The sequence below is a fragment of the Dichomitus squalens genome (genome assembly GCF_000275845.1).
Source record: "Dichomitus squalens LYAD-421 SS1 unplaced genomic scaffold DICSQscaffold_6, whole genome shotgun sequence".
NCBI lineage: Eukaryota > Fungi > Basidiomycota > Agaricomycetes > Polyporales > Polyporaceae > Dichomitus > Dichomitus squalens.
In genome coordinates this window covers 90766-115296 of record NW_006766888.1, presented here as the reverse complement: position 1 = coordinate 115296, position 24531 = coordinate 90766, and the positions used below count along the sequence as shown (strand labels likewise).

Here is a 24531-nt window from a genome sequence, read left to right as displayed (position 1 = left end):
GACGCCTGCGCGTGTTCGCAAGTGCTGGCGAACGCGTGAGACGCGTGGCAGCCGTTCCCGATCACCGTGTCCCTCCACGTCCTCGGTCCTCGACACCCCTTTCTTCACCGTCTTCTCCGTTCTGCGAGGCTTCTGGCTCAGCCTCTAACGCTGCTCGCCTTTCTCTTGTCTCAGTGCTAGATCACGACCGTCCTCGACGCTTCACCCTCATCTGTACGACGTCTCGCTTATCCCACTTTGACACCACGCTTTTCGGTCACTGCGCCTGCCGACCTCGTAGACCCACGCTCCTTTCTCCTGCTGCTCGCGCACACCTTCACTCTGGTCGCAATATCATCTCAGACGTTCATGCCATGCTAGAAGACAAGTACATCGGCCTTGCGCTTGCTGTCTCGAGCTCATTAGCCATTGGCACGAGCTTCATCCTCACCAAAAAGGTCGGCTCCTCATGCATGCACTACCGTCGGTGCCGGGGCTCAGCTGCTGTCGCGAAGTAGGGTCTCAATCAAGCAGGCGAAACCTCCACGTACGCCTCCGCGTCTGACAACTATGCTTACTTCCACAATCCATTATGGTGGGCGGGCATGACAACTTGTGAGTGGGAGCCTTCTCGGATGTGCATGCCGGAGGGTCTAATTTTGGTCGCGAAGTAATCCTTGGTGAAGGTATGGCTCCCTCTCCATGCTGACCATCCTGCGAGTCTGGTCTCATCCTCCCTAAACCCGCTGTGTAGTCGCGAATTTTGCAGCGTATACCTTTGCGCCTCCTATACTCGTTACACCTCTCGGTGCACTCAGTGTCATCATTGGGTATGCCTGCTATGTTGTCTTCCCTATGGTAAAATTCTCTGACATTTTCGAGCGCAGGGCAATATTGGCATCTTTCCTGCTACATGAAGAGCTAGGTCACCTGGGACGCTTAGGATGCTCCCTATGTCTATTGGGTTCCCTCATCATAGTGCTGCACGCGCCGCCAGACAAGGACGCTAAGACAGTAGACGAAATTCTGCAATATGCTCTACATCCAGGTACTTCTTTGCTACCGCGAAAATCTCTTTCACACCGTATCCGTAGCTAACCGCCTCTGCGAACGCTAGGATTTATGTTGTACTGCTTCACGGTCCTCGTGTTCAGCCTTGTGATGATCTACATGGTAGTACCGAAGTACGGCCGGACGAACCCGATAGTATATATCTCGATATGCTCGCTTGTCGGCTCCATATCTGTTATGGCGATCAAGGGCTTCGGCGTCGCCGTCAAGCTGACGCTTGCGGGGAACAACCAGTTCTCGCACATAAGCACTTACGTCTTCGGCATCACCGTCGTGGGTTGCATCCTCGTTCAGATGAACTACTTCAACAAGGCCCTCGACACCTTCTCCACGAATGTGTAGGTCTCCCCTCGTTCCCATGCGGGTTCCCCGGCTGATGCCCTGACAGCGTAAACCCGATGTACTACGTCGGCTTCTCCACGGCGACGATCGTCGCCTCCGTCATCCTCTTCCAAGGCTTCAACACCGACGACCCCGCCAACTCCATCTCCCTCCTCGCCGGCTTCATCACCACCTTCCTCGGCGTCCACCTCCTCGAGATCTCCCGCAAGCCCGACCCCGGCGCTCTCCCCGGGGGCCACCACCCGCACTCCGCCCTTGAGTCCGGCTTGATGAACCCTCGCCTGAGCATACACGGGCGAATGTCGATCGACGGGTGGAACGGCGCGGCGGGGACGCCCATCGGGAGCACGATGCCCGTCCCGTGGAACACCCCGGCGAACGGGCACGGGGGGCACGGCAGGCGGAGTTCGCTGTACCGGAACCAGACGCAGACGCTCTTCCAGGCGTTCGAGGAGGACGAGGACGAGGAGCGCGCGGACGGGATGGGGCTGGACACGCTGCACGAGGCGGAGGACGACGAGCTCGAGGCGGACGAGCGGACCGCGCTGAGGAAGGGGCGGAGCGGGCGGTTCGGGTTCGGGATGGGGAACGGGCACGGGAGGGCGCGCGCGTCGCGGAGTCAGAGCGGGAGCCATACCCCGAGGGAGACGCGCTCGCCGCGAGGATGAGGGATGGGGAGATGGGTGCGTGTGCATATGATTGTCGCGCATCTTTGCTTGCTTGCTTTCGGACTTGTCTCTCATCCTCCTGGCATCCTAAGGCACTGCCACCACGCTCTAATTATACTCGCGCACTGCTGTCAGGCAAGCATACCCCTACGTCGCTCAATACTTGGCGGAGCGATTGTACCGTAATCTATAGGATACGCCAAACTTCTTGCACTCCTGACGCATGCACGCCTCAGGAGCAGAGGCCCTCCAATTTATTGTGTTGCGCAGCAAGTGTTGTCCTCCATGGCATCGCCTAGGATCCCGGTAGTGGTAGCCTGCGGTAATAATTGAGTCTCGACTGCGGCGCGTCATGGAAGGCTGCAGCTTACTCGGTATGGGTTGTTGAAATGCCAAGTACGTCAATGTAGAGCATCCGAAGGAAGTTATGGTGACTAAATTACCTTTGAACTACCGCAGCACACCTCATCGGTCACATATAAGCAAATGTACTGCGCGAGTAATCCCCCTGCATCGCTCATTACTCCCCTGCGGAAAAACCGAGTGCGCACTTATATTGGCCAGAGACGTGCGCTGTTACCCAGAACTTTATCAACATCCCCCTTACAGCACCTTCTTCGTCATGTTGAACAAGAGCTCAGACGAGTCGAAGTCTCCTGATCGTTGTTTGGTGAAAGCTGGAAGCGCTACTCGCCGCTCAAACCGCCGCAACGAGAAGCAAAACGGCCGAAGCTTCTCCCCTGACGATGAGCCCACAGGCGGTCGCAGGCGCAACACCGACGGCACAGGGCGCAGGCGTCCCGCCGGATCCAATCCCGGCCAGTCCACGTCGAGCTCAAGCTCCGCGGCCCTCGAGGCCCTCGGGACGGGGCTCGGCGTAGTGCTTGCTTCGCCTTTCATCCTGGCCGGAGCAGCAATCTTCACTGGTGGTGCGGTTTTATACGGATGTGGTAAGATGCTGGAAGGTATCGGCGGGGGGCTTATCGCTGGGCCGAAGGCTGCAGTCAATGCTGCTGTGGAAAACGCTAGGACCGATGGTGGGAATGGGGACGAAGAAGAGGAGCAGGATGCAGAGGCCCGTGGTTTATAGCTGATCAGCAGATCGGTGAGTCGATATATGCTTACTCGATAGAATTGGTGCTCAAAGGCACTTCGTAGATCAGGGAAACAGAGGAAGACTCCGCCATACTTTCACAGTGAGAATTCACGCCTTGTATGATATTTCAGATGAAAGCACGGAGAGCGATGTCTCCTTTGGTGTCTCCTTCGATGTCTCAGATCGCCCCTAGATGTGTAGAATGCCTTCCATTGGTGAGACGTCTCCGCTTGTCATGTATCGTCGATACCCAGCAGTGCAGCTTCCCATGAGCGGTATTCGTGCTAATACATGTAGCATCATCAAGAATAGTGTACAAGTACTAGATCTCGCAAATTATGAGGTAAGACTTCAATGCGATATTGAGTTTATTCCGTCTCTTGGAACTCCCTCTCGACATTCGCGTCGCCTTCCAAATCCTCGCCCTCCGACGGAAGGCGCGACATGAACACACCCATCTCTGCTGCCAGGGCCTCCTGCAGCTCGTCAAAGTAGTCCGCATCGTCTCTAACAGGGACATTGACATCCCAAGTCGGTGGGTCGCCACGCCATCCGCCGTGCAAATAGACATAGTTCAAGAAACCCCGCCAGATGGGGTCTAAGCAGAGGATTCCGGGGTCGCCGATGACAATCAGGAGCGCTTGAGCGCGAGTGATGGCAACTGCGAAGCCAAGCCAGAAAGAGTCTATCAACAGCTGGCGCAATGGATGGAAAGGTGAGGTACGTACCATTGAAGCGACGAGGATTAGAGACGAATCCCAGGGTGAACTTCGCGTCGTATGCGAGGAGATCGGCGCTGCTCCGGACAGTGGATAGGATGATCGCCCTGCGCTCTTGCCCTTGGAAGATCTCGACGCTTCCGACGTCCACGTCTGGGATATCTGCGTCGCGGAGCAGCTTGCGAATCTTGCGTACTTGAGCGTGGTATGGCGTGATCACGCCGATGTCCTTCGCCTCTGCAAAGAGCATGCGTCGGCGAAGAGCTAAGATCGCGTCTGACAAAAATACTCACGGATTGGATACTGGCGATCGGCCAAGAGGGCCTGGACGTATGCCTTCACTTCCGAGGCTTCGTCAATGTTGAAATACGACGGCGATGTTGACTCGCGATCGTTGTGTCCTGCGAGTGCATGGAACACAACGGGGAACTCCGGAGACGCTAACTGCGAGGAGCCCAGGAACGAATTCACGGTACCGTGGGCTCCGCACACTTGAAGCTCGTTGTCGTAGAACTTTTCGTTAGGATAGTGTAGGATGGCCTCGTGCGATCTGTAATTCTGCAGGAGCTTCACCCATCTGTGAACAGAATCAGGATGTGACGAATACATAGAACGCAATGGTGCGCTCACGAAAGCCCGCGCCCAGTCTGTGCATCGTAGACGGGCCGTTCCAGCAACCGTTCCATATAACTGACACCTAAGCCCTGCTCCCTGGCGATGCTCGAGCGAATGATCGGCCCCAACTGCTTCGGATCTCCAGATAGGACGATTCGAGTATCCTTTGAGGACATGGTCTTGACTGCCGTGAGGACCTCCGGCTCCGTCGCTTGACCAGCTTCGTCGACGAAGATGTAGGAAAAGTGACCCCGCTCGATACCGACGTTGTACGCGAACGACGCGTTGCCACATGTCGACACGATGACCCTGAATTTCTTGAGATCCTCAAGGGGCGGGAAGCCGTAACGGTAGGTCAAGTGGAGGGTATACGGCTCCAGGGCTTCAGGAACAGAACGGGGGTCGCGAGAGGGAGCGTTAGCTCTAAACATCTCTGCCGTGGTGAACGTGGCGGAAAGTCGAAGGGCAATGATGTCTGCGGCACTGTTGCTAGGGGCACATGCAAGGATCTTGGCATCCTTGTCGCGATCGAGAATCTGAAGGATTGCCTCGACGTCAGTGACCGTCTTTCCCGTACCAGGTCTACAACAGCACACATATGATGAGAATCGCAGCCCGAAAATCACGACATGAAAGCACGCACGGTCCAAAGACAACGAACGGCGCAGCGCCAGGGCGAAGCTGGAGGATAGACTTCACCGCCAATGTCTGAGCAGGGTTCGCCGCAATCAGGGGGTTAAAGAAAGTCACGGGTTGTTCGTCTTGACCAAGAGCACGTCCAAGGCCTTGCTGTCCAGGAAGTGGAAACAGAAGGCGCCGAGGATCGGGAGCGGACGCGTCCAATGCCTGATGCTGCCTCCTGAGCGGAATACGGTTCAATTGGAAGGAGACATTGTAGCGTCTTCCTTCGGCCTTGAATGACTCGTGGAAGCTGACTCGGACTGTCTCCATATAGACGTCGTGCACGAAGCCCTTATACGTCCGCTCGTCAGCCCCGTTCGCAGCTTGGACGTTGATCGCATCGCCTGCGTGAAGAGGATGAGTTAATGCACTTTGGTCAATACGACATGACCAATACCAATCATGACGCTTGGCCTCTTCTCGGCCAATCCAGGGACCCTGAGGCTATCCCACCAGAGATTCAGATGGAGCATGGTACAGAGGATGAATAACATACGAGTGCAATCTGCCCTCTTTCGTGAAGATAACATCCGACATGTCGTATCGTCGCAGGTCCTCCCTATACCATACTCAGAGAAGCAACCAATGCTACATTGACCATGCGACTTACACCATGCGGTCCTCCTCTATCCACAGAAGATTGGCGAAGTGCGACGCATGGGTGGCCAGCGACAAAGGCTCCGAGAAGTATTTCTCCCGTATGCGCGTCTCGACGTCTTGGGGAGTGCCAGATTTCAAAATATCTCCGAGCTCTACAGGGATTCGCGCTTCGGGTAATTTTCTGATGTATTGAGCTGCAAGGAATGAGGATGGGCGCTCGCCCGAGACTGTTGGTAAATCCTTCCGCCATTGTACGCGACGACTACGGATGTAAGGGGTTACTGGCTTCAAGGACTCGTGGTCTGCAGCATCGCCCACAGTCACTCGCAATCTTCTGACAATGACGAAGCTAGCGCCATTCACAGCTTGGAAGGCGATCACCAAGTGTTCCTCGTAGCGACCGCGATTGAGGCCCGTGAAGCGAATCGGGAGGCTCAGGGAATAAGCAGGGGGTACGTCGTTACGATCCAATGCTGTGGAAAATCTGCATGGAACGGCATCAGTACACATATACTCAATAAGCGCACGATCTTACGGCGATTTTATCTTCTTGCTTCTGAGCTTCCCGGTTACACCGGAGTGTATGCTGGCTAAGACCTCGTACACAGGAGAGGTAGTGCTAGTAGTGATTACCACTTCGGCGTTGACACCGGCTTTCGCTACAGCTAGGCTGACGATACCGAAGTCGAGACCGTCTTCGTGTGAGACGCTGACTCCTCGGTCCTGAGTTGCTCTCCCGATGGATGCCCTGAAGAGGGCATGTTGCTCTCGAAGGCGATGCGACTTACCACCTCTGTGCACCGTCCAAGCATCAAAGGCCACCGTGAGCTCACAAGTCTCACAGTACCTTGATTGCGGGGAGTTGCTAGGGGGTTCCACGGGCTTCACGAGGGATGGATTAAGCCCTCGCTTCACAGCACATCTTTGATGAGCCCGTCCGTTCGCGTGCGAGGACCAGGAGCCTGGAGTGGGGAGTGAGACGTTACAGATTGGGCAATGTAACCAGCGCGGCCTGTTCCGTTGCTTGATGTGGGCATCGGTGGTACAATGAGATTCGTACGCCAAAGCCGGTTCGCAGATGACAGCGCAGAGCTTGCAATACTTCGCGTCGTGGATTAACGTGCAGTCAGGATCCGTGCAGCCTTCCCCATAGAGAGTCTGAGGACAGTAAGAGAAGAGTACTTGGGACATTGTGGTGAGGGTAGAGACAGAGAGGGGGGGGAGATGGGCAGAGAAGCGAGCAAACGCGGAGCGGCCATGAGGCAGCTCAGCGTTCCATTCGTTCACATGCATCTCAACGTCGAAGATGTGGGCTCTGATGACATAATCACGTAAACTTTGAAGACCAGATCCCAACGTAGAATTTTTCAGCTCGTCTTGGATGAACGGGGAGGAACAGACACCATAGCTCACCTCACGTACTCTTGCATGTATACGTTTACACCACTGCGATGAAGTGCGTTATCCAGAGGGAGGTATTCGTAGACTCGGAGGAGTCCAGGATTCGATACTCGGCGCCAACGAAGCTACCGCAGCACAGATCCTAGGGCTTGAGATTAACCGGATCCGAATCGACGCCTGGCGTCTGTGTTGAGAATAGCCTCGGATATAAACAGGATCGAACGAGAGACAATTGGCTGATATAACAAGAATACTCACGTAGTCGTACGAACTCGTCCGTCGAACCCAATGAACTCGTATCACGAATCGCATCCTAGACATCCGCTATCAAGGTGACGGCTTTGTCTTCAACCTTGATGCTCCAACAAGGGATCTTGCACAATCAAATGAGCAGGAGTAACGAGCCTTAGACATCTGCAGAACAGCCTCGAGGGATATCCGAATGTTTTGATGGAGAGGACGTGAACTCGAGCCTCCGAGTGGGGATAGGCAGCGCCCGGGTCAACCGAGGAGGCGCGCGTCAGAGCGCCCGGCCTTCGCTTATGCCTCTAGATGTGGACGGGGCTTGAATTGCGCGGTAATCTCCTCTAGACGACGGCTCGATAAGACGGCAGGACAGCGGAAAGGAATGCTGGTGGCTGAAGGGCGGTCGACAGGTAAAAGAAAGATCTCTCTCCGTACTTCCCCATTATGACTGAGACAAGTGGTGAAAAATTATCATGAACATCGAATGCACAAGGTCTCTCGTGGCGATTTTCGAGTTAGGGCTTAGATATGTAGATACGAGGTAAATGAAAAAACTGCACGAGAGAATCGCTAGTGTGTTAGCTCTTCTACAACTTTTGTGTGAGCACCCAGAGCTCAAAGTGAGCCCAGCAGGGTAAAAATCACGATGTTTGTGGACGGTGGCTGGCTTACATAATGTCGAAGCGCTCGGCGTTGAGCTGCGATAACTACCCAAAACGATAGTACCAGCCTACCAGCTCACTTCCCCTATACGCCATGGCTCGCCGCTCATGTGCACAGAAAGCTCTTCCAAGCACGAGTATAAACGATATAAATAGCTAGAAGCATCGCAACATAGAAAAATCCCTCCTACACCTCTGGCAGACCCAGCCAACAGTGCCCTGTTGCCTCCGTCCTCTCCCGACCAGTGCGATCATCCTATGCAGCAAAACATCCTGCAAGACATGTCAATGGTTCACCCAAACCTACACCGTGCCAACAGGGTTTTGGTCTTTCCGAGACTCAAACCGCACCTTTGTCCCTTGTCTGAACACGGTTATGACCTCCAAGCCTCCGTATACCACTCCAATCCATGAGTACAATCTAGATACGTTTTCGATCGAGTTGAGCTCGCTTAGATGAGAGTCGTTTGTTTAGATAACTCGATCGGACAAAATCTCTGAGCGCTACCGTTATGTAAGCAGAACATCGGCTAGTGGGCGCTGCCTATCCCCAACTCCGAGTGATGCTCTACCGCATCAGCGCCCGATGGGCCTACACCGGTCCGGCGGCCCGCAAGCAGCGCACTTTCTACAGGCGCCGTCCTTAGTGGTCGACGTCCAGCTTCTGTCGGAGCCCTGGTGAACAGAACTTGTCTGTAGAACCTTCTATCGCTGCATCCCTGGTCTGATAGGTCAACTGCCAAAAGCCTACCATGTCCCATTGCGCTAACATAGGTTTTCCTCGTTGGGATCCCGCTGGTTGTGATCCCAAGCTTCCATCCACTTCCCTCACGTCATTGCGGCGGACAGGACGACGGCTGCATCTTAGTCTGACATTGGCGAGCTCCACGAAACAATAGATGCTTCGTCCAAGCTCGCGTCGGGACACTCGACGACGGACCTCCTCATGACCGGAAACCTGACGTCAGGGAGGGTGTGCGCAGACCAGGAAACGTACTGGCGGAGGTGGCGAGGAAAGACATGGATGTGATAGGGGTGCGGACTTGTATCTTAAAACGATGGTGCGGTGTGTGGATGGTCGCAATAGTCTGCATCTCGACCTTGCATCCCTATTTGACGACTCAAGGCTGATCATGGCTTGAATCGCAGTACATGTCTTCGCGTGATGTGTAGGAGACGCTACCGGGCTTGCACACTACGGAAGTGGCTCTGAAAATGAGAGTGATTACATTTGCCCTTCTGTTTCTACGCCGGGCACTCCCCTGGATGCAACAGGCTGTCACATTGGCATCTGATATCGCCTTCAACTCACGGAATGGGTGCTTGACATCGGTTCGTCTCCCCGTCTTAGCACCTTGCGAACAAGATTCTTCAGCAGTTTTGCAGAAGATGGGTCAGATTGTGTGCGGCATCAGCCGCCTCACACTGTATGCTGACTCCCGACCATCGAGGAGTTTTGGACTCGGGGAAACTTGTCGACGCTCCACCGCAGATGCATCAAACGGAACGTTTGCAGCCTCACGCTCACCATTCTGAACCAGGATGTTGCGCTGCGTTGGCCGGGCTCGTGATATCGCAGCTCGACTCACTCTGTGGAGCGTTTCGTATGCGCACGGAGCATGGCGACTGTCGCGGAATAGGTGAGTGGCACTTGCGACTCATGAAGCGGTCGTCATCCATCGCGCCGGGTGACGGCTACCTTTGTTGTTGGTATGAGATCCGCAGACGGTCGTAGAAACTGAGGGGTGGTTATATGCGGAGGCGGGCGGAAAATCGACGGAGTTGGACGAACCACTGAGTGTTATTCCTCCGGAGATCCTGTGAATCTATCGTTCATCACCAACATTGTACGTATAATGTGAACATGCATGGTAGAAAGAGAACTGCCGTCTACGGATGATCTTATGATCCAAGAAATGTATAGACAGCACGCCGCGAATCATCCACCACCACCACCACCACCACCACCACCACCACCACCACCACGAGTCCACCAAACGCCTGAGGCCTACGGCGTACGTTCCACCTCGTTCTCTTCGTCGATTTCGTGAAAGGATAGCTGGGCTCCCAAAGATCCAATGAAGCGACTGATGTTCCCCGATGTCTCCGGTTGGAATCCAACTTCCCCGAGTGAGACTGACTGGGAAGAGCCCGCCAGATTGCGCTGAGCTTTCTGCAGGTCGATGAGGAACCTCGATGTAAGGATGGAGGTCAAGCTGACAGAAAAATAGAGTGTCGGTTAAAACCTGGAGGCGGGGTGCGGGGTAGACGTACGGTTCCTCCAGATATGCAATCACACTTGTTGGCAGTGAATATGCATTATCAGCAACCTGATGACGTCAGATATATATCGCAACGACTAGCAAACGCTCACCCCAGTTAGAGTGAACGTCATTTGGAGAGTGCTCAATACGAGCAGCGCTCTGTTGATTCAGGATAGCTGACCTAGGACCGACTGCGTGCACTTACAAGAAATAAATAGTCCCTGTAACAACATCAGAGGGTGCTTAAGATTACATTTATAGACCTCGAGTGATGATCTATATAACATACCATCGAAAAGAAGAATGCCTGCGAAGCTACGCGTGCCGAGGCGACGGAGTGATAGTTTGGCCGTTTCATATGTTCGGAACCAGGTAATGCATAGAACTACCAGATCAGACGCTTGCAAACAAGATCGCGTCACCACTTCCACTGTCACGTCTCATCTCAGAACGTGTCCGGAATACATGATGCGATGAAACATGCACCGACATCTGTCATCTGCAGTGTCAGACAGCCCGTCACAGAGCAGTGTAGCAAGTTCACTTACTTCAAGATTGTGCTCGCCGATATTGGATTGGTGAATGCGATGCCCAGCACCGGATCATTGACAACTGTCAGTCCATACAGGCCTACCTGTGCAGGGGAATACGCTTTCCGATGCTGCTCGACCATGGCAAATCGGAGGTACGCACCCACATGTCCGTGACTATGGGCACCGAAGATAGGGCGAAAACACTTGCGGAAATTGGCCATCGATAAGGGTGCGGACATAAAGCATACGTCCTGAATGCTGAGAATGCTATCGGAGGAAGCGGGTATCAGAGATGTCAATTCCATACAGAACGTCGGGCAGTCTCGTACCAGCCCATGGGAGATACTGTAGGCCCCCCAACACATTCGAAGCAACTTGGATGGAAAATGCACTGTGTATGCATCAGAAGTCATCGTTCTGAGTCCCTAACATCACTGTATACCTCTGCCATAGTGTCAAGCATTGATTGGCGCATGCTAGGAGTAGAGATACATACCTCCACAGACGAAGAGGCCGGGATGTAACCGATGACTTGCGACGCGAGGGTGATGTATCGATTAAGAAGAAACAAAATGGTTGCTCCGGATAGGTGGCCCCCTTCCCAGAAGAGTGTTACCTCGCTTCCGAACGTGAGGATGAAGTCATAAGAGAACAGCGCTGCAAATGAGACACCGTAGGCTCATGAGTATGTAGATGGTGTCGATTGTTTTTGCAAGGAACGAACCAAGGGCGGCCGTTACCCAGCAAGTGTTGAAGCTAGACACAATCTCAGACGTAAAATCACATCTAGAGGGAGCTTTACTTACAAGTCTTCAGATGCGAACTGAACATTTGCATTGTCGGCCATACTCAGACTTCAAGGTGTAGAGGTGTCACGCTGACGTCGGAATGAAGGAATGTTGTCGGTAATTGCAGCGAGGCCTATATCTGTGCGTAGCTGGCAGCCACAGGCATTACCTATCTGATATTGAGTTTAATAATGAGGGAAACTAGTATCAGCAGCCTGTCATGACAGTTAGCTGTATGCTGTTCTGCAATCGCTATTCCTGTCGCTCTATGCACTGCAAAGGTTGATGTATGCCGGTGCGAGTAAGCGATGAGATCCACAGATCGAGCAATTGAGGTGGCTGACCAACATCACGGCAGCGCCCTCAACTCGACTCAAGGTTCTGATGGCTCGGATGAGCAGCTCACATCCAAGATGCTTTCGAGAGAGGGTTGGCTTTCGGGCGCTTAGGGAGCGATTGCGCTAGGTTATCGCCGCTATCGATAAAGTTTTCGTATATAGACGCTGTACTGATTTTACTGTACGGTACGCGTTTGCAACGAGATCCCTCTGTTGTCGCCTCTCTTCTCGAGCCAAACGCGACCCATATCCTCGCTTGCTGCCCGCTCTTTCACAGGTACCTCGTACATTGCCTGTCGGCCTAGTGTGCGAAGAAGGCAATTGTACTGCTTCGAAGCAGCGCTGTCGAGTCAGCATGGACCACAACAGCCATTGTGCAGAGAGTGCAACATTGTAAGGAGCACTCTGCTCGGAGACCATCAAGCCGTCTATATCCCATCGATTCGATACATGTATAATGTGTCATGGCAGTTACGAACCAGACTCACCGTTGGATGAACTGTCAGCAACCTGTCATGACTGCTCGATGCCAGTATAAAATACAAACGCTGTTCTGCATTCGGGATATCTTTCATCCTTTCTATTGGGAAGGTAGACGCATGCATGCGCGATAAAGTCGCGGTATCCACGGATTCACCAAGTGGGGCGATTCACATGACGGAAGCTTCGCCCCAATATCAACAGCCACTCAGGTATGAGCTGCCATAATCTCATATCAAAGATGTGTTCAAGGGAGGGCACCTCGCACATGACCTGGACGACACGGACATGGAAGACTGTCGCAGCTGAACTGGTCAGATGAGTAGAGCTGAAGGGAAATTATCCTGCTGTGAAGCAACGCTGTCAAGTCGGGATGGCTAGTTTAGTATCGCACAGGGCAGTCACGGTTGCGCAGAGAATCGAGCGGCGTGAGCGTTAATCTGCTCAGAGACTGTCAAGACATCTGGATCTGATGCGTATGCAGTGTAGCAGTGCTGGCTGGGACTGCAGGGCCCTGATAGTGGAGAACGAAGAATTACCGCCGGACGCTTCAAGTTTCCAAAGCCCTGTGCCCTTGGGGTGACTCGGGCGATGCTTGAGGAGGATGGGGCGGAGCCTCACTTAGCTCACGGTAGACTAGCGCTTCAGATAAGAACACAGGCCAGTAAGATTGACCCAGAGCACAATGTGGGGCTATGTCACAGCGTGATATTGCACGTGCCCTCCGCCAAAGGGTGACAACCCCGCCGGCGCTCAGCGACGATTTGGCATGGAATTAGCAGGGAGGTCGATGCGTATGTCTGTATAGGCTCGGTCCCCTCCCCGCAAACAGAAAAACGAAAACCGTAACTTTGTAGCAAGGGCACCCCGCAACAAAGTCACGGTTGCCCTTTTGTCATTTAGGCTCCCCTCGTCGAGCCTATGCAGATTTCGCACTTTTGCCTGCCAAAGCGTGACAGGAATGGCACGTGATGCCCCACATTGTGCTCTGGGCCAATCTTACTTGTTGCCAGTACTTGCTGAAGGACTCCGAAGAATTGGGCACGGACTCGGAGGTGTCCTGGCATCACATCACAGAATTCCCTTTGAGATCGGGCCCCTTGGCCAGGGGAGAAATAATCGACGCCTTTGTAATCAACTTTGAACCGCTTTATCAGATATCGGCGAGGAGTAAAATGATTGAATCAGTGGTCATTATATCGCGACGCCTTTGCAATGTCGGCCCAATATCCTTCCTCTCACGATGCCCTCGCATTGTCTGTCCCACTCCGTGCTTACTATACAATGCCATTACCTGCTATCGAGCGCCGTCAAGACTCAGACACCACGCCCGTCAGCATCAGCACAGGTACTGTACAGTACTACGTCGGAGTGCAAATATCGCAACCTTAAGTCTCGCTCCTGTGCTGCAGGACAGCATCGTTACGACCGGCCAGCACATATTGCTTGTGATGTTCGATGTCGTCAACTAGCAGCTTGCCGGTCTACAAGGTACACCCAGGTGCGTCTCTTGTTATCGTGAAAAGGTGCGTCTCGAGTTCTTGGATGGTGCAACCTTCAACTGGTGAGTCTGCGTGCTATAAGGTCCCTCTGTGTCTATCCCTCTGCCAGTCTACAGGGGATCTTTGATTCTTCGCTATGCTTGATCCCCTCACGTCTTATGATGAATCACGCATGACGTGGTGCAGTGCTCTCCTTGTATGTAGCTATGATCTCCGGCTGTGGTGGTATGGCTCATTTGTCTTGGTAGGAAGATGTCTCTACTGTGTACTGTAGATTGCTTCTGTTGTAGTAAAGCCAGGAATATATCTTCGTCCTCTATCCTGCCTCATGTGGTGTTTTGCCTGAATCGCAACCTGAACCTGAAAATGCGAGATTATACCAGCATTGTCCAAGAAACCCGGTCAGTCGCAATCGTAAAAAGCTTCAAAATAACACCAATTGTTGGACCGCTCGGAAAGGATCCGAATGTTTCATTCATAACAACCATATTACTACTCAATGGGAAGGGAACCGATGTGGTCGATATCGCATCGCAAGGATTGCGCCTATCGCGAACATTGTACTCATTGCGAAGACATCGCCGGGCGCTTGTACTGGATCGCGAGATCAAAGGGAATTCTGTGATGCACAACCGGCGGAACAGATTCGTCACTCCTCACGTGCGCGTGTGACACACCTGAGCGATGTGGACCGTGACTATCGCTGCTCGTCTCCCGATTGGTTCTCCCTTGGCTGTTCATGCTATCCAAAAAGCTTTACCAACGTGCCTTCTACTGCTTGGTTGTGATCTTCGCCTTTTTCACACTTAATGCCACTTTCATACGCTAAAGGCAACGGTTCTTGTGGGATGGAACCCTCCCGTGGCATGTCATGTTACATTTGAAGATCTCCAGGTCAAGCGGCTCGACAAGGAAGGCTGTTGGGTACGTATTCGTGCAGATCCCTCATACAGCTCTCAATGAGCAAGGAGCTCGGTAGGCCAGCTCGCGAGTACTGTGCATCTCTGCGACGCACATCATGTGACCGATGCAGCAGTATGTCTGCTCCTGATGCTCTCTTTGCGCGCCATCCTCCACTTCGGGCACGCCCATATTAACGTCCCGTCGAAGGTCGAGCGATGCTGCAACATGGCGATTTTGGGGAGTGCACCCCTACCCGTCGTTCTGCGTACTGTATACTGCGACCTTCGTCCTTTCTGCATACATACCTCTTTATCTGCAGTCTGCTTGAGCATAGTTCTCATGTGCCGTCAGTCGCGGTTGCTCACGCTATCTCTGCAGACCTCAACCTCGACTTCTACACCACGGCCCGGGACCTGCCTCACCTCGAGTACGTGCTTACCAGTTTGCGACTCTGATAATGACGATGTGCTCGTTGATTGAGAACACCGGTCTAGTACAGTACTTCAAGACTCCCGCCATCGAGGTACGTCTCGCCTACCTGACAAACCATTCAAATTGTCTGCTCCTGTTGCGGTTGACTCAGGCCCGCTCTATCTCTGATAGGAACGCGAGCCTACGCTCTCTACCTCACGCATAGACATAGCGACCGGTTGCATCCAATTCCTCCCCCATCCGGCATCCCCTCCGCGTCCGCCAACCCTGTCTTCGATCGTTCGAACACCCTTACGATCATGACATTTACCGCGGAGCTCGTATGGGGGTCGCGCACGACCGGCTAGCACGTACAAGAGCGATGGATCAACACCTCGGACGTTGGGACGTGTGCAAGAGGAAGCAGGAGAGGAGGGAGGGGCAGATGGTCCAGGAAGAAGCAAGGACGTGGAGGCGTAGGATGTGGGAAAGGACTCGAAAGGCAATGGTGGGAGGGCGCTGAGGCTGATGGATCGCAGCGATCAGTACGTTTCATCGATTTGTCAGTTTTGTGGGCTAATCGGCAACCAATCCCTAGTGCGCCGGAGACACCGCGATGGCAGTGTTGCGTACGATCGTCCTCCCACCCGCACGCTGCTGCTTATGATCGTGGAGGCAACAGCCTTGGCACTTCCGGAGACCAGCCGCAGGGCACAAAATGCTCGTTTCCCCTACGGTCTCATTGTCCCAGGTTTGTGTTCGCTGCGCCTTGCGCCACTGGCTCTGCCGTTTCAGCCCAGGCTACCTCCCGCTCGCACCGCGCGCGTTCCCTCTCGTGGGGGTGTAGTGTGCAATACAGTGTCCCGGCAATGCCAGTCCTCGCCCTTTACGACTCGTACGCCCTGCATGCCCAGTCAGTGCCATCACAATATGCGGGGTCATTTGTTCCTCCGCAGCCTGCCGTGCAACCGCACCCAACCACCATCCGGCAGCTTCTGGCGCGTACAACATGTACCACGGTGGTCCCGTCCCTGTTCAGCCGTCGCCTGCTCGTGGTGTGAAAATGAAACCCTCGGCGTTGTTCGTTATCGCGTCGGGCGCTCTATGTTTTGGGGGATGTCGGGAAGGACGTCTTGCAGAGAGTGAGGAAGGGCCTGTATCGGTGCGTATAGAGCAGTCGGGTAGTGGATTGAGTCCAGAGGTAGGTGACGCCCTCGAGATGGGGCATTCGGACGTCTTGCGGAGGCAGGGCCGTACGACACGCAATGTGTCGTGCCTCGATGCGGTCAACGATTCGAAAAAGCCGGCATCTCCGCGCCTGGGCAAGTACGCGGGGACTACGCGACGCGGCAGGACCGGTCAATGAACGCGCGGGAGGAGTGATGCAGGAAGCTCGGGCTTAGAAGAATTGTCCGAGTCGTGGTCGGGCCGCAACGGGGCAGGGTGCTGGAGGAAGTTGAATATCCTCGTCGCTGGTATGTGTGTCCTCCCCAATCCAACGCTTTACCGATGTCCGCGGGCGGTCCGTCGGAGGGACAGGAGTGCTATTGAGAGCGTTTACCGTTGTCCAGCGAGATGATTGGTATCGTCTAGATATTGACGATAGTAGGTTGCGCATATAGGCTGTGTTTGGGCAGATGTACTTCGCGGCAGTGGATGTTTGGGTCGCTTCAGGTGAGTTTGCGCAGGTCACTCGTCTGGCGTCCTCGCGTCCTCGGTGACTGCGAGGACACCAGGCATACGATGGTGTATACAGGTAGGTCGAAAAGCAGGGGAACCGCTCCCCCGCGGCATGAGGAATGCAACGCATCGACGGTCGCAGCTCGCAGTGGCAGCCCTACCTGAGTAAGCTGCTTGCGAGCGACTGGAGCCGCGTTTTTGAAAGCAGCGGATAGTTGAAGGCGACTGTTTTAAGCGCCCAAAGCGAGCCGCCGATTACGAGCGTCTGAGCGAGTTCGTCGACGTCGATTACGGCCTCTTGCCTCTAAGCTCGCCCTCCAATCCTACGCAGCCCAGTGCCATTGATAGAACCTGGGTGTATTCCCCCCTCAGGGCAAACGCGCGATGAAGGCTGGAGCCATTTCACCGCTCTCAATCGCCTGCCAGACCTTCGCTCCGCATACGCAACGCGTCGGCAGTCGCGACTCGCGCACAGACTACAGTGGCAGCACACGGATCGTAACATGACCGATTTGGATGACATCTCTCTGTGCCCGCTGTTGACTCGCCTGTCAATTCTCAGTGTCACGATTGTCATGTTTCCGCCAGTGTCCCTATTCTCTCTAAGACCAGAACACCTTCGATCGCGGTGGAAAGCACCAGCTCTTCGCCGTCCTCAATCGCACAACCGCCTTCTGTCATCAGTCTTTACCTGCTAACGGAAGGCAGGATGCTATAAGGCATGGGATGCCTTCAGGCAGATCAAGACCGGCTCGAGGACCTCGAGAGACGTCCTCTTCGACCGTCGTGATCGCGTTCAGCTTGGCACCGGCTGTTCAAGCGTGGAAAGTATCATCGAGAGGTTGAGAGTTGGTGGCTGCGAGGTACGTCTTACACAAATCATTCATGTAGCGCTTGCTGAAGAAGGGAGCGTCGTAGGTCAGCTGCTAGCAGTCAATACCTCTGCGGCGCACAAGACGACGTCCCCGACCCTTCAACACACGTCTCCATCCACACTCCTGCTGCGCACCATACTGCTCAAGCCTCCCCACTCCAACGTCCTGGAGAGGATTGACCAGAGTCAGCGATACATCGACATCGGTGAGTGCCCGCACATCCATACCTTCTCCGCGTTCTCTGTGTCCGACATGCGGATCTGCCTATCCCTCTACTTCACCCACACCGTGCGTGGATGTAATGCGTTCTGGTCATCGGCCATGTCGCTCACGGCATCTCCACAGACGTGTACCCCGAGAACTTGGTTATCCAGCAGTCTTCAATTGCACGTCACGATCAACGTGGCGATCAGCTCGTTCTGCGACCACCTTGGTCTCGTGGACTTCAGGAGCATCTCCGTCGAGGTATGTTCCCGTTTTCTCTCCCACCGTTCCACGGGTGTCAATGTATCTGGATCAGACTGACCCGTCTTCTGTTCTGTGAGACGGCAGCATAAGGAATGGACACTCCATCAACCTCCCACGCATCATGGACAGAACGACCGGCTGCAGCTCAGGCTGATATCGACCAGCCCCCCGGCACAATCGACACCTCGTCCATGCTCGCGTCAAAGCGCTCGATGACGCACCCAATCATGACGGCTCCCGCAGGGCCGATACGCGGAACGCAGGCAGACGTGCATGAGCCGAATCCTTATGTCAGGGATGAAGGGTGTGCGCATGAGAGAAAACAGTGGGGCGGCCCAGGCGGGAATGTACAGGAGCGAGCGGCGAGGAAGGACGGGGCGGACTCGAACCATCAAATGAAGGTACGGTGAGGAGATGGTGCGATTGCTGGTACGTCGACAGTGCATACGTAGTCGACAACTCAAGACTGACTTTGACTAGAATGCCAGAGGGCGTATGTTCGAGCGATGAGAATGACTATAATAGCTTTATTTAGCTCTCCGCATCGGACTCCGTCTCCAACACTCACATTCCGAGCACAGTGTGCCGATGATGAACCAATCTATTCAGCACTATGTCAACGTATGAACGTCCTAGTCATATGCATTCACTCACATGTCAGTAGTTTAAACTGCAGTGCACATGCCTGAAAATCGTGTGATAAGTGGACAGAAACACAACGAACCTAAGGAACCAACACTAGGATCACGGGATACTATATCCACTGAGCAAGTTTCAGCCGAATGAATTCAACGTGAGGCATATGCAACGCACCTAGGACCAGCAAGACTATGTCGATTAAAGGGGAGTATTTGTTGAACAGATAAACCACCTTCATAAGGCTCCAATCCGATGGCCACATATACATAACCTAACAAAACGTTACTCATCAAGTATTGCGCCACCTCCCAGGACATCCTGATCAACGCACCTCATCCGGGAGAGTGGCTACAATCTCGAGTAACTGAAACTAGTTCGGCACATCCTATGGAGCACGTTGACCACCTCTACTTACGCAACATGTAATAGCACCAGCTGCGTATGGTGTCTCAGTGCGCAAACTGACAGGGAGATCATGCTAACGGGCCTACTCTGGATGTGCTGGCAGTTGAGAATGTCAGCGAAACACGCGCGAATCAATCAAGATACCGCCATAGCAGTGGCACCTTATGTATCTGATAGAAGGATAAATCTCCTGCCTGAGTGATCAGCGAAGCGAGTTCAACACCGTCCGAAATAGTGAGGTTAGCACTGGTATGTGAGAACACTCGAGACATGTCGCTAGTCCCTCGTTGTATCCGGGGTGAGGCGGATTACGGAAAGCGGCAGGTGTTCGTTAGGGGGTTAGGATGAATAGAGTCCAGGGAAGACGCGAAGCTTAAAGTGCTTACAAGGTCGGAAGCCATGTCATAAGAGGAATGGAACGTCCAGACAACTGAATGGCCCGGCACGACATCTAGAAGGTCAGGAATGAGGAGCGCTCTCGAGAGGTGCCTGTTAAGATAGAGGCCCTCACAGCGAGCACTTGGGTGCAAGATGCTATGATAGAGTGCAGCCACAAAGACAGAGAGAAGATGGGAAGCATGCAGACATGCGGATATAGATTCGTACCGCACCGCGTTCCAGGCACAGTGGGTATGAGACTGGTAAGGGTCGCCGCCGGTGCTGTACACCCGATTTGACTTGGCGCAGTGGATGCATGTACCGTGGAACGCCAGTAGCCAGGCAGAGACCTTCGGGGTAGAGTAGTACTTAACCTATATGCCGCGCGCCACCGAGGCAGGATCCATGTATAGGCGCCTTCGATCGGACACAGGTGCACGTGCTTGATGTGGTACGAGAAAGAGAAGTGCCCACAAAATGCGACAGAAACGAGGTCAACTTGCACTCAACGGCTCGCATCTGCCAGCGTTATGACCCCATAATCTAACCCGCCATAGGTATGGGAGACGGAGATGCCTTCTGCCTGAGTAGATTCTGACGCACTGCGCATAGCGCGCTGTGTACTCGCGTGTTACTCGACCTCAGAAAAGCGGCGGCGGGCGCATCAAATACACAAGCTGGCGAACTCACGATTGGGACGACTATGGCTCTTTAGTTGCTTCCTATGTTTGCCCTCTGTGGTGGATAGTATACTGAGGAGAGTGATGTTTAGCAAGGATCCGATGCAGTAGGGCACGCCAAACACAAACCCCGCTCATTGTTGGGGGGCTCGATGGAGTTCGCATCTGTGCTTTCTTGATCCGATTACTCCTGGTTCCATTGATCTCGGCGATACTCCCTTATCCCCTGAAGTCGAAGGGCGTATGATTACGCCGGGCTTAATATAGTGCTTCCCTGCAGCCTGTCAACGTGTATCATTTCGGGGGAAACCTAGACGTACTACTTCCATTCTGTTCTCAACCACTACCTTCCACAATAACCGTGTATCTGAAATCCATCCTCATTGTACTCGTCGCGCTGATGTCAACGCACCGCTTCACAATCGCAGTGACAACATGCGAAGGTCTTCCGGGTTCATTCGCACTACTACTGTTGATCTGCTTTGGTTAACTTAACAATTGCTCGAGCATAAGGTTGGACAGGCATGACAGTTCTTACGCTGGGTGTCTCAGTAAGGAAATCCAGAAGTGCACATGAATCGAAATATATCACATCCACGGACACCTGTTGAAGTAGCGGTATTTCGGACCACTGCTTCGATGTTGATCAGAACTACATGCGTCGCAGACGTTCCATGCAGGCTTCAAGCATCGTGGTGAAGTTCAGTCTCGGGTTTTCAGTTCCGATCCGGATTCTCGTCGTCTATCCCTGGGATTTAAATGTCGTGGTAGCTTGGATGGAACCGTCGCACTACCCACGTCTGCCTCTGAGCCTCTGAGCCACCCATACTCAACGGAGAAGAATTACAATGAACGTGCCTCTTCCGCAACCTGGGATTTTACCATCAGTTGACGATCTCTACCTCTATCAAGTGGCCAAGGTGCGCTATTCCTTCTACTTTTTTTAATATTGATGTCTCACCGTGAGTAGTACATATCAGGTGCGTTGTGCTTGGTCGAAGTATGCAATAACTGTTCTTAGAGGCCTCTAGTTGCAACCATGGTATATTTGGTGCGTCGAAATGTCGTCTATCATATGAGCCTGATAACTCAAAGCAAGACAGATATTGGAAATAGTGTCTACTTTTCCGGAAGAAGTAGGATTCGGAGCACATCTTTGAATTTGCATGCTGAGACTCCGCAATGCAACATAGGTCTCATTAATTTGGACCACCAATTGGAGCGTCATGAAGGTTGTATTCCTGGTCAACAAATATTCCCCAGTGATCGACATCACACTTATGGCATTAGGTACGTAGTCGCTGTATTTCCCCTAAATCGACCAGTGTTCTCATGATGGCCATAGTGGACCAACTTCCAGGAGAACCAGAGGTACAAGACTATGTGCACCGGCTCTGCTTTCATCTCTGATAGACAGGTTCTTCAGAGGTGTCGAGCTGTCTTCCAAGGAGTGACGTGTACGTGTTCATCTGTAACCGAGATTGGTCTCCACCTCCTTTATTTACAGGACCAGATTCGTACTTTGCTGGAACACTTGTATCGGAAAGTGAGTGAGAAACTGTTTCACTTTTCGTGCTTTACTCATGGATGTTGTCTTTCACCAATAGCAATTCTCCTCGTCAGGACGTATGCGTTATGGGGTTTCGATAGGCTATACTTGTATAGCGCCACATTCATTGTGAGCATGATGATTGTGAGTCATCAACTTTCGCCCATCGCTCAGTGTCTCATACTATGGCTGCTATAAGCCACATTCATGCTATGTTATATACGAGATGCTTCAACAGAACACCTGTAAGGTGTTCGCTTCTTACACGGCCAGTAGCTGAATAGCCTTGAATCACAGTCCAGTCAGAACAGGAAGTGACGAGACTTCTTGGTTGCCTGCCCGAGATCCATGACATAGATGTCTGGCCCGCCTTTACCTATCTAATTTGTGGCGAAACCAGTGAGCTACGAGTCGATTATTTTGTGATGCTAAGCTGACGCCACCCGACAGTGGTGGTGATACTCACTATCCTCAAGAGATACGTTGATCCAGTGACTGGTAAGCTCTCAATCGGTCAGTTTCTAGGTTTTCATGGGCCGCTCAGCATAAGAATGGTTTCTTTACTAGTCGAAGGATCTTTCTCAAGTGTAATACACTTGACTATGTATCGAGACGGTCAGTATATTGAATTCTTGTAGGCGAGACTTCCTTACTCAGGTCAGCTGTAGGAACATGTTTCTGGGCAGCGGTGCTTGGTATTCAATGCCCCATATGATTGCAAGGCAATATAGTATTGACAAGCTAAAAATCCCAGTGCTATCCATTGTAAACTTGCTCATGATGTTTTTGGCTCCGGTCAGTCCACTTCTTCGTTAATAAGCGGTTGTGATGTGCCTGTCATGCGCTCTCAGAAACCACTAATCAATATTCACAGCAACCTCTCTCGTATGCAATGCAGGTGTCAGTATGCTCGCACTCTTCTCATCCTCCATTGGCCATGCTCCCCAGGTCACGTTTTGATCTTGATATTGTTCTCATATCTCCTACAGACCATTGCGAGTGATACATAGTGCCTTGTGCAGCCGTGTACTGCTGAATCTCCGGGAGGCTGCCGGGAGCGCGCTGCCAACCAGCGTTTACGAGTCCCCTGTGGTGACAAGCATTGCATTTGGGCAACAACTGAGCGCAGAAGCGGACTCGGACGGGGGCGGCGAGGCACTGCATACTTACAGTGTTACGGATCTAAGCCAGTAAAGTGTATGGCAGGGGGAATGGAGCAGTGTCTTCAACTGTTGTAGCAAGCAAGATATCACGACTTGCTCGAAGTCTATCGGAGGAAAGACATCACATAGGCGGCTTTCTCGTCACTGGCGGACATGACTTGAGCTTGAACAGCCGACTTATTGAAGATGGCGCGCGTCTGGGTCGGCCGTATGACAGATATTTGAATCAATGTCAAGGCTATCCGGACCTCTGTCGACCGTCACCGAAGTATGCTGCAACGATCAGGAATGATATAAATCGATGTATGGGCAGGCGAAGGAGAGAACTGATGAATGTTGATGATGCTCATGGTAAGAAAGAGAAGTGTTTGAACGTGACGCGTACCAGATGCGACAGAAGCGCCCCAATGGCAGAGGTGCATCGGCATACTCGACCGACAAATTGTCCTGTCGCCTAGCCAGTCCTGCAGACCAACACTTGACGATTATTTCTCTCACCCTGTACTCGTAGTAGGTATTCGCACAAATTTCTACGCTGCAATCTCCATCTCCATCTCGAACTCCTCCTCACCAGGGGAGGCAAACATAGGATGCGACTCGAAACCCATACTGTTCACCGTAGATTCGCCAACTCCCAGATACGACGTGCTCGCAGCGGCCTTCCTAAGGTTCAGCAGCACACGAGTGCATAGCGCACTATGCACAGTTCGCAACGACCTATGTAGAGCGATGAGCGGAGAATCGACACGCTGTGGCGGGTTCTTGCCCAGAAGACGCACTCCTGCAGCAAGAAGCTGAGCTCTCTCTATTTGGAACGCCGTCAGCTTCCGATCACTCTTAGATAGAAAGGGGTGCTACTCACGGGTGCTAGGAACATCATGAGCAAGTTAACAACGGAGAAAACTGATTGATGAGGACACGGGTTGTTGAACAGGCGCTGGTTTACACAGCTTGCCTAACACAGATATGGAACGGCACAGCCGGTTACTGCAATAACCGAGGCTGTACTACTCATGTGGTACACACACAGCTTCGCTGTGTACGCACTGCTTCTCTGTGCGACTGTGCATCCTGGGAATGTACTGTATAGTACTACGTAGCCACAGATGTACAGTAGTATATATAGGGGACCTCTGTACCCCCAATCTACAGTTCAGTTCACTCGAACATCTCCTCTCATCGCTCTAACAAGCCTCTTACAACCAACAACCCTTCTAGGTGAGTTGCAGGCTATCCGCTGTCGTTGCCACCCGTGGGAGAGGCCTTCGCCCCCCGGGTTCAACAGGTTATGAGCCCTGCTCGACGCTGCAGAATCTGCGCCGCTCACTGCGTGCTGCGATCTGTAAGCTCGCAGCTCACCTGGATCTTTTGCCATCGTTATCGATGTGCAACCGC

At 53.0% G+C, this 24531-nt stretch overlaps 5 protein-coding genes across 5 annotated transcripts; 3 read left to right on the top strand and 2 right to left on the bottom strand.

The window, feature by feature from the left end:
- Positions 1–68: 68 nt before the first annotated feature.
- DICSQDRAFT_81777 (uncharacterized protein) lies at positions 69–2412 on the top strand. The gene is made up of 7 exons (XM_007363234.1): positions 69–437; positions 498–594; positions 651–659; positions 728–809; positions 867–1027; positions 1097–1388; positions 1439–2412. The coding sequence occupies exons 1-7, from the start codon at positions 354–356 to the stop codon at positions 2058–2060; spliced, it is 1347 nt and encodes a 448-aa protein (XP_007363296.1). The 5' UTR covers positions 69–353; the 3' UTR covers positions 2061–2412.
- A 180-nt stretch (positions 2413–2592) lies between these two features.
- DICSQDRAFT_134133 (P-loop containing nucleoside triphosphate hydrolase protein) lies at positions 2593–7070 on the bottom strand. The gene is made up of 10 exons (XM_007363233.1): positions 6307–7070; positions 5782–6255; positions 5668–5730; positions 5569–5615; positions 5134–5515; positions 4506–5072; positions 4169–4452; positions 3885–4112; positions 3219–3817; positions 2593–3165 (listed from the first exon to the last, which is right to left on the bottom strand). Exons 1-9 carry the CDS (start codon positions 6960–6962, stop codon positions 3525–3527), a joined length of 2994 nt encoding a protein of 997 aa, XP_007363295.1. The 5' UTR covers positions 6963–7070; the 3' UTR covers positions 2593–3165; positions 3219–3524.
- A 7874-nt stretch (positions 7071–14944) lies between these two features.
- On the top strand, positions 14945–15667 carry DICSQDRAFT_167636 (uncharacterized protein; the record flags this gene model as incomplete). The annotated part of the gene is made up of 3 exons (XM_007363232.1): positions 14945–14960; positions 15267–15315; positions 15532–15667. 3 exons carry the CDS (start codon positions 14945–14947, stop codon positions 15665–15667), a joined length of 201 nt encoding a protein of 66 aa, XP_007363294.1.
- A 5605-nt stretch (positions 15668–21272) lies between these two features.
- Positions 21273–22253, top strand: DICSQDRAFT_125406 (uncharacterized protein; the record flags this gene model as incomplete). Its single annotated transcript, XM_007363231.1, has 6 exons — positions 21273–21344; positions 21446–21475; positions 21618–21714; positions 21932–21970; positions 22032–22117; positions 22212–22253. 6 exons carry the CDS (start codon positions 21273–21275, stop codon positions 22251–22253), a joined length of 366 nt encoding a protein of 121 aa, XP_007363293.1.
- Positions 22254–23666: 1413 nt separating this feature from the next.
- DICSQDRAFT_167635 (uncharacterized protein) lies at positions 23667–24013 on the bottom strand (the record flags this gene model as incomplete). Its single annotated transcript, XM_007363230.1, has 3 exons — positions 23667–23832; positions 23916–23941; positions 23999–24013. 3 exons carry the CDS (start codon positions 24011–24013, stop codon positions 23667–23669), a joined length of 207 nt encoding a protein of 68 aa, XP_007363292.1.
- Between the last annotated feature and the right edge of the window lie 518 nt (positions 24014–24531).

Excerpts from the sequence above, each read along its gene's own strand:
- DICSQDRAFT_81777 (XM_007363234.1), top strand. The coding sequence starts at position 354 with ATGCTAGAAGACAAGTACATCGGCCTTGCGCTTGCTGTCTCGAGCTCA. Across the intron at positions 438-497 it reads GCTTCATCCTCACCAAAAAG|GGTCTCAATCAAGCAGGCGA; the intron begins GTCGGCTCCTCA and ends GTCGCGAAGTAG. Across the intron at positions 1,389-1,438 it reads GACACCTTCTCCACGAATGT|CGTAAACCCGATGTACTACG; the intron begins GTAGGTCTCCCC and ends ATGCCCTGACAG.
- DICSQDRAFT_134133 (XM_007363233.1), bottom strand. The coding sequence starts at position 6,962 with ATGTCCCAAGTACTCTTCTCTTACTGTCCTCAGACTCTCTATGGGGAA. Across the intron at positions 5,516-5,568 it reads GAGGCCAAGCGTCATGATTG|GCGATGCGATCAACGTCCAA; the intron begins GTATTGGTCATG and ends CTCTTCACGCAG. Across the intron at positions 3,818-3,884 it reads TAATCCTCGTCGCTTCAATG|TTGCCATCACTCGCGCTCAA; the intron begins GTACGTACCTCA and ends TTGGCTTCGCAG.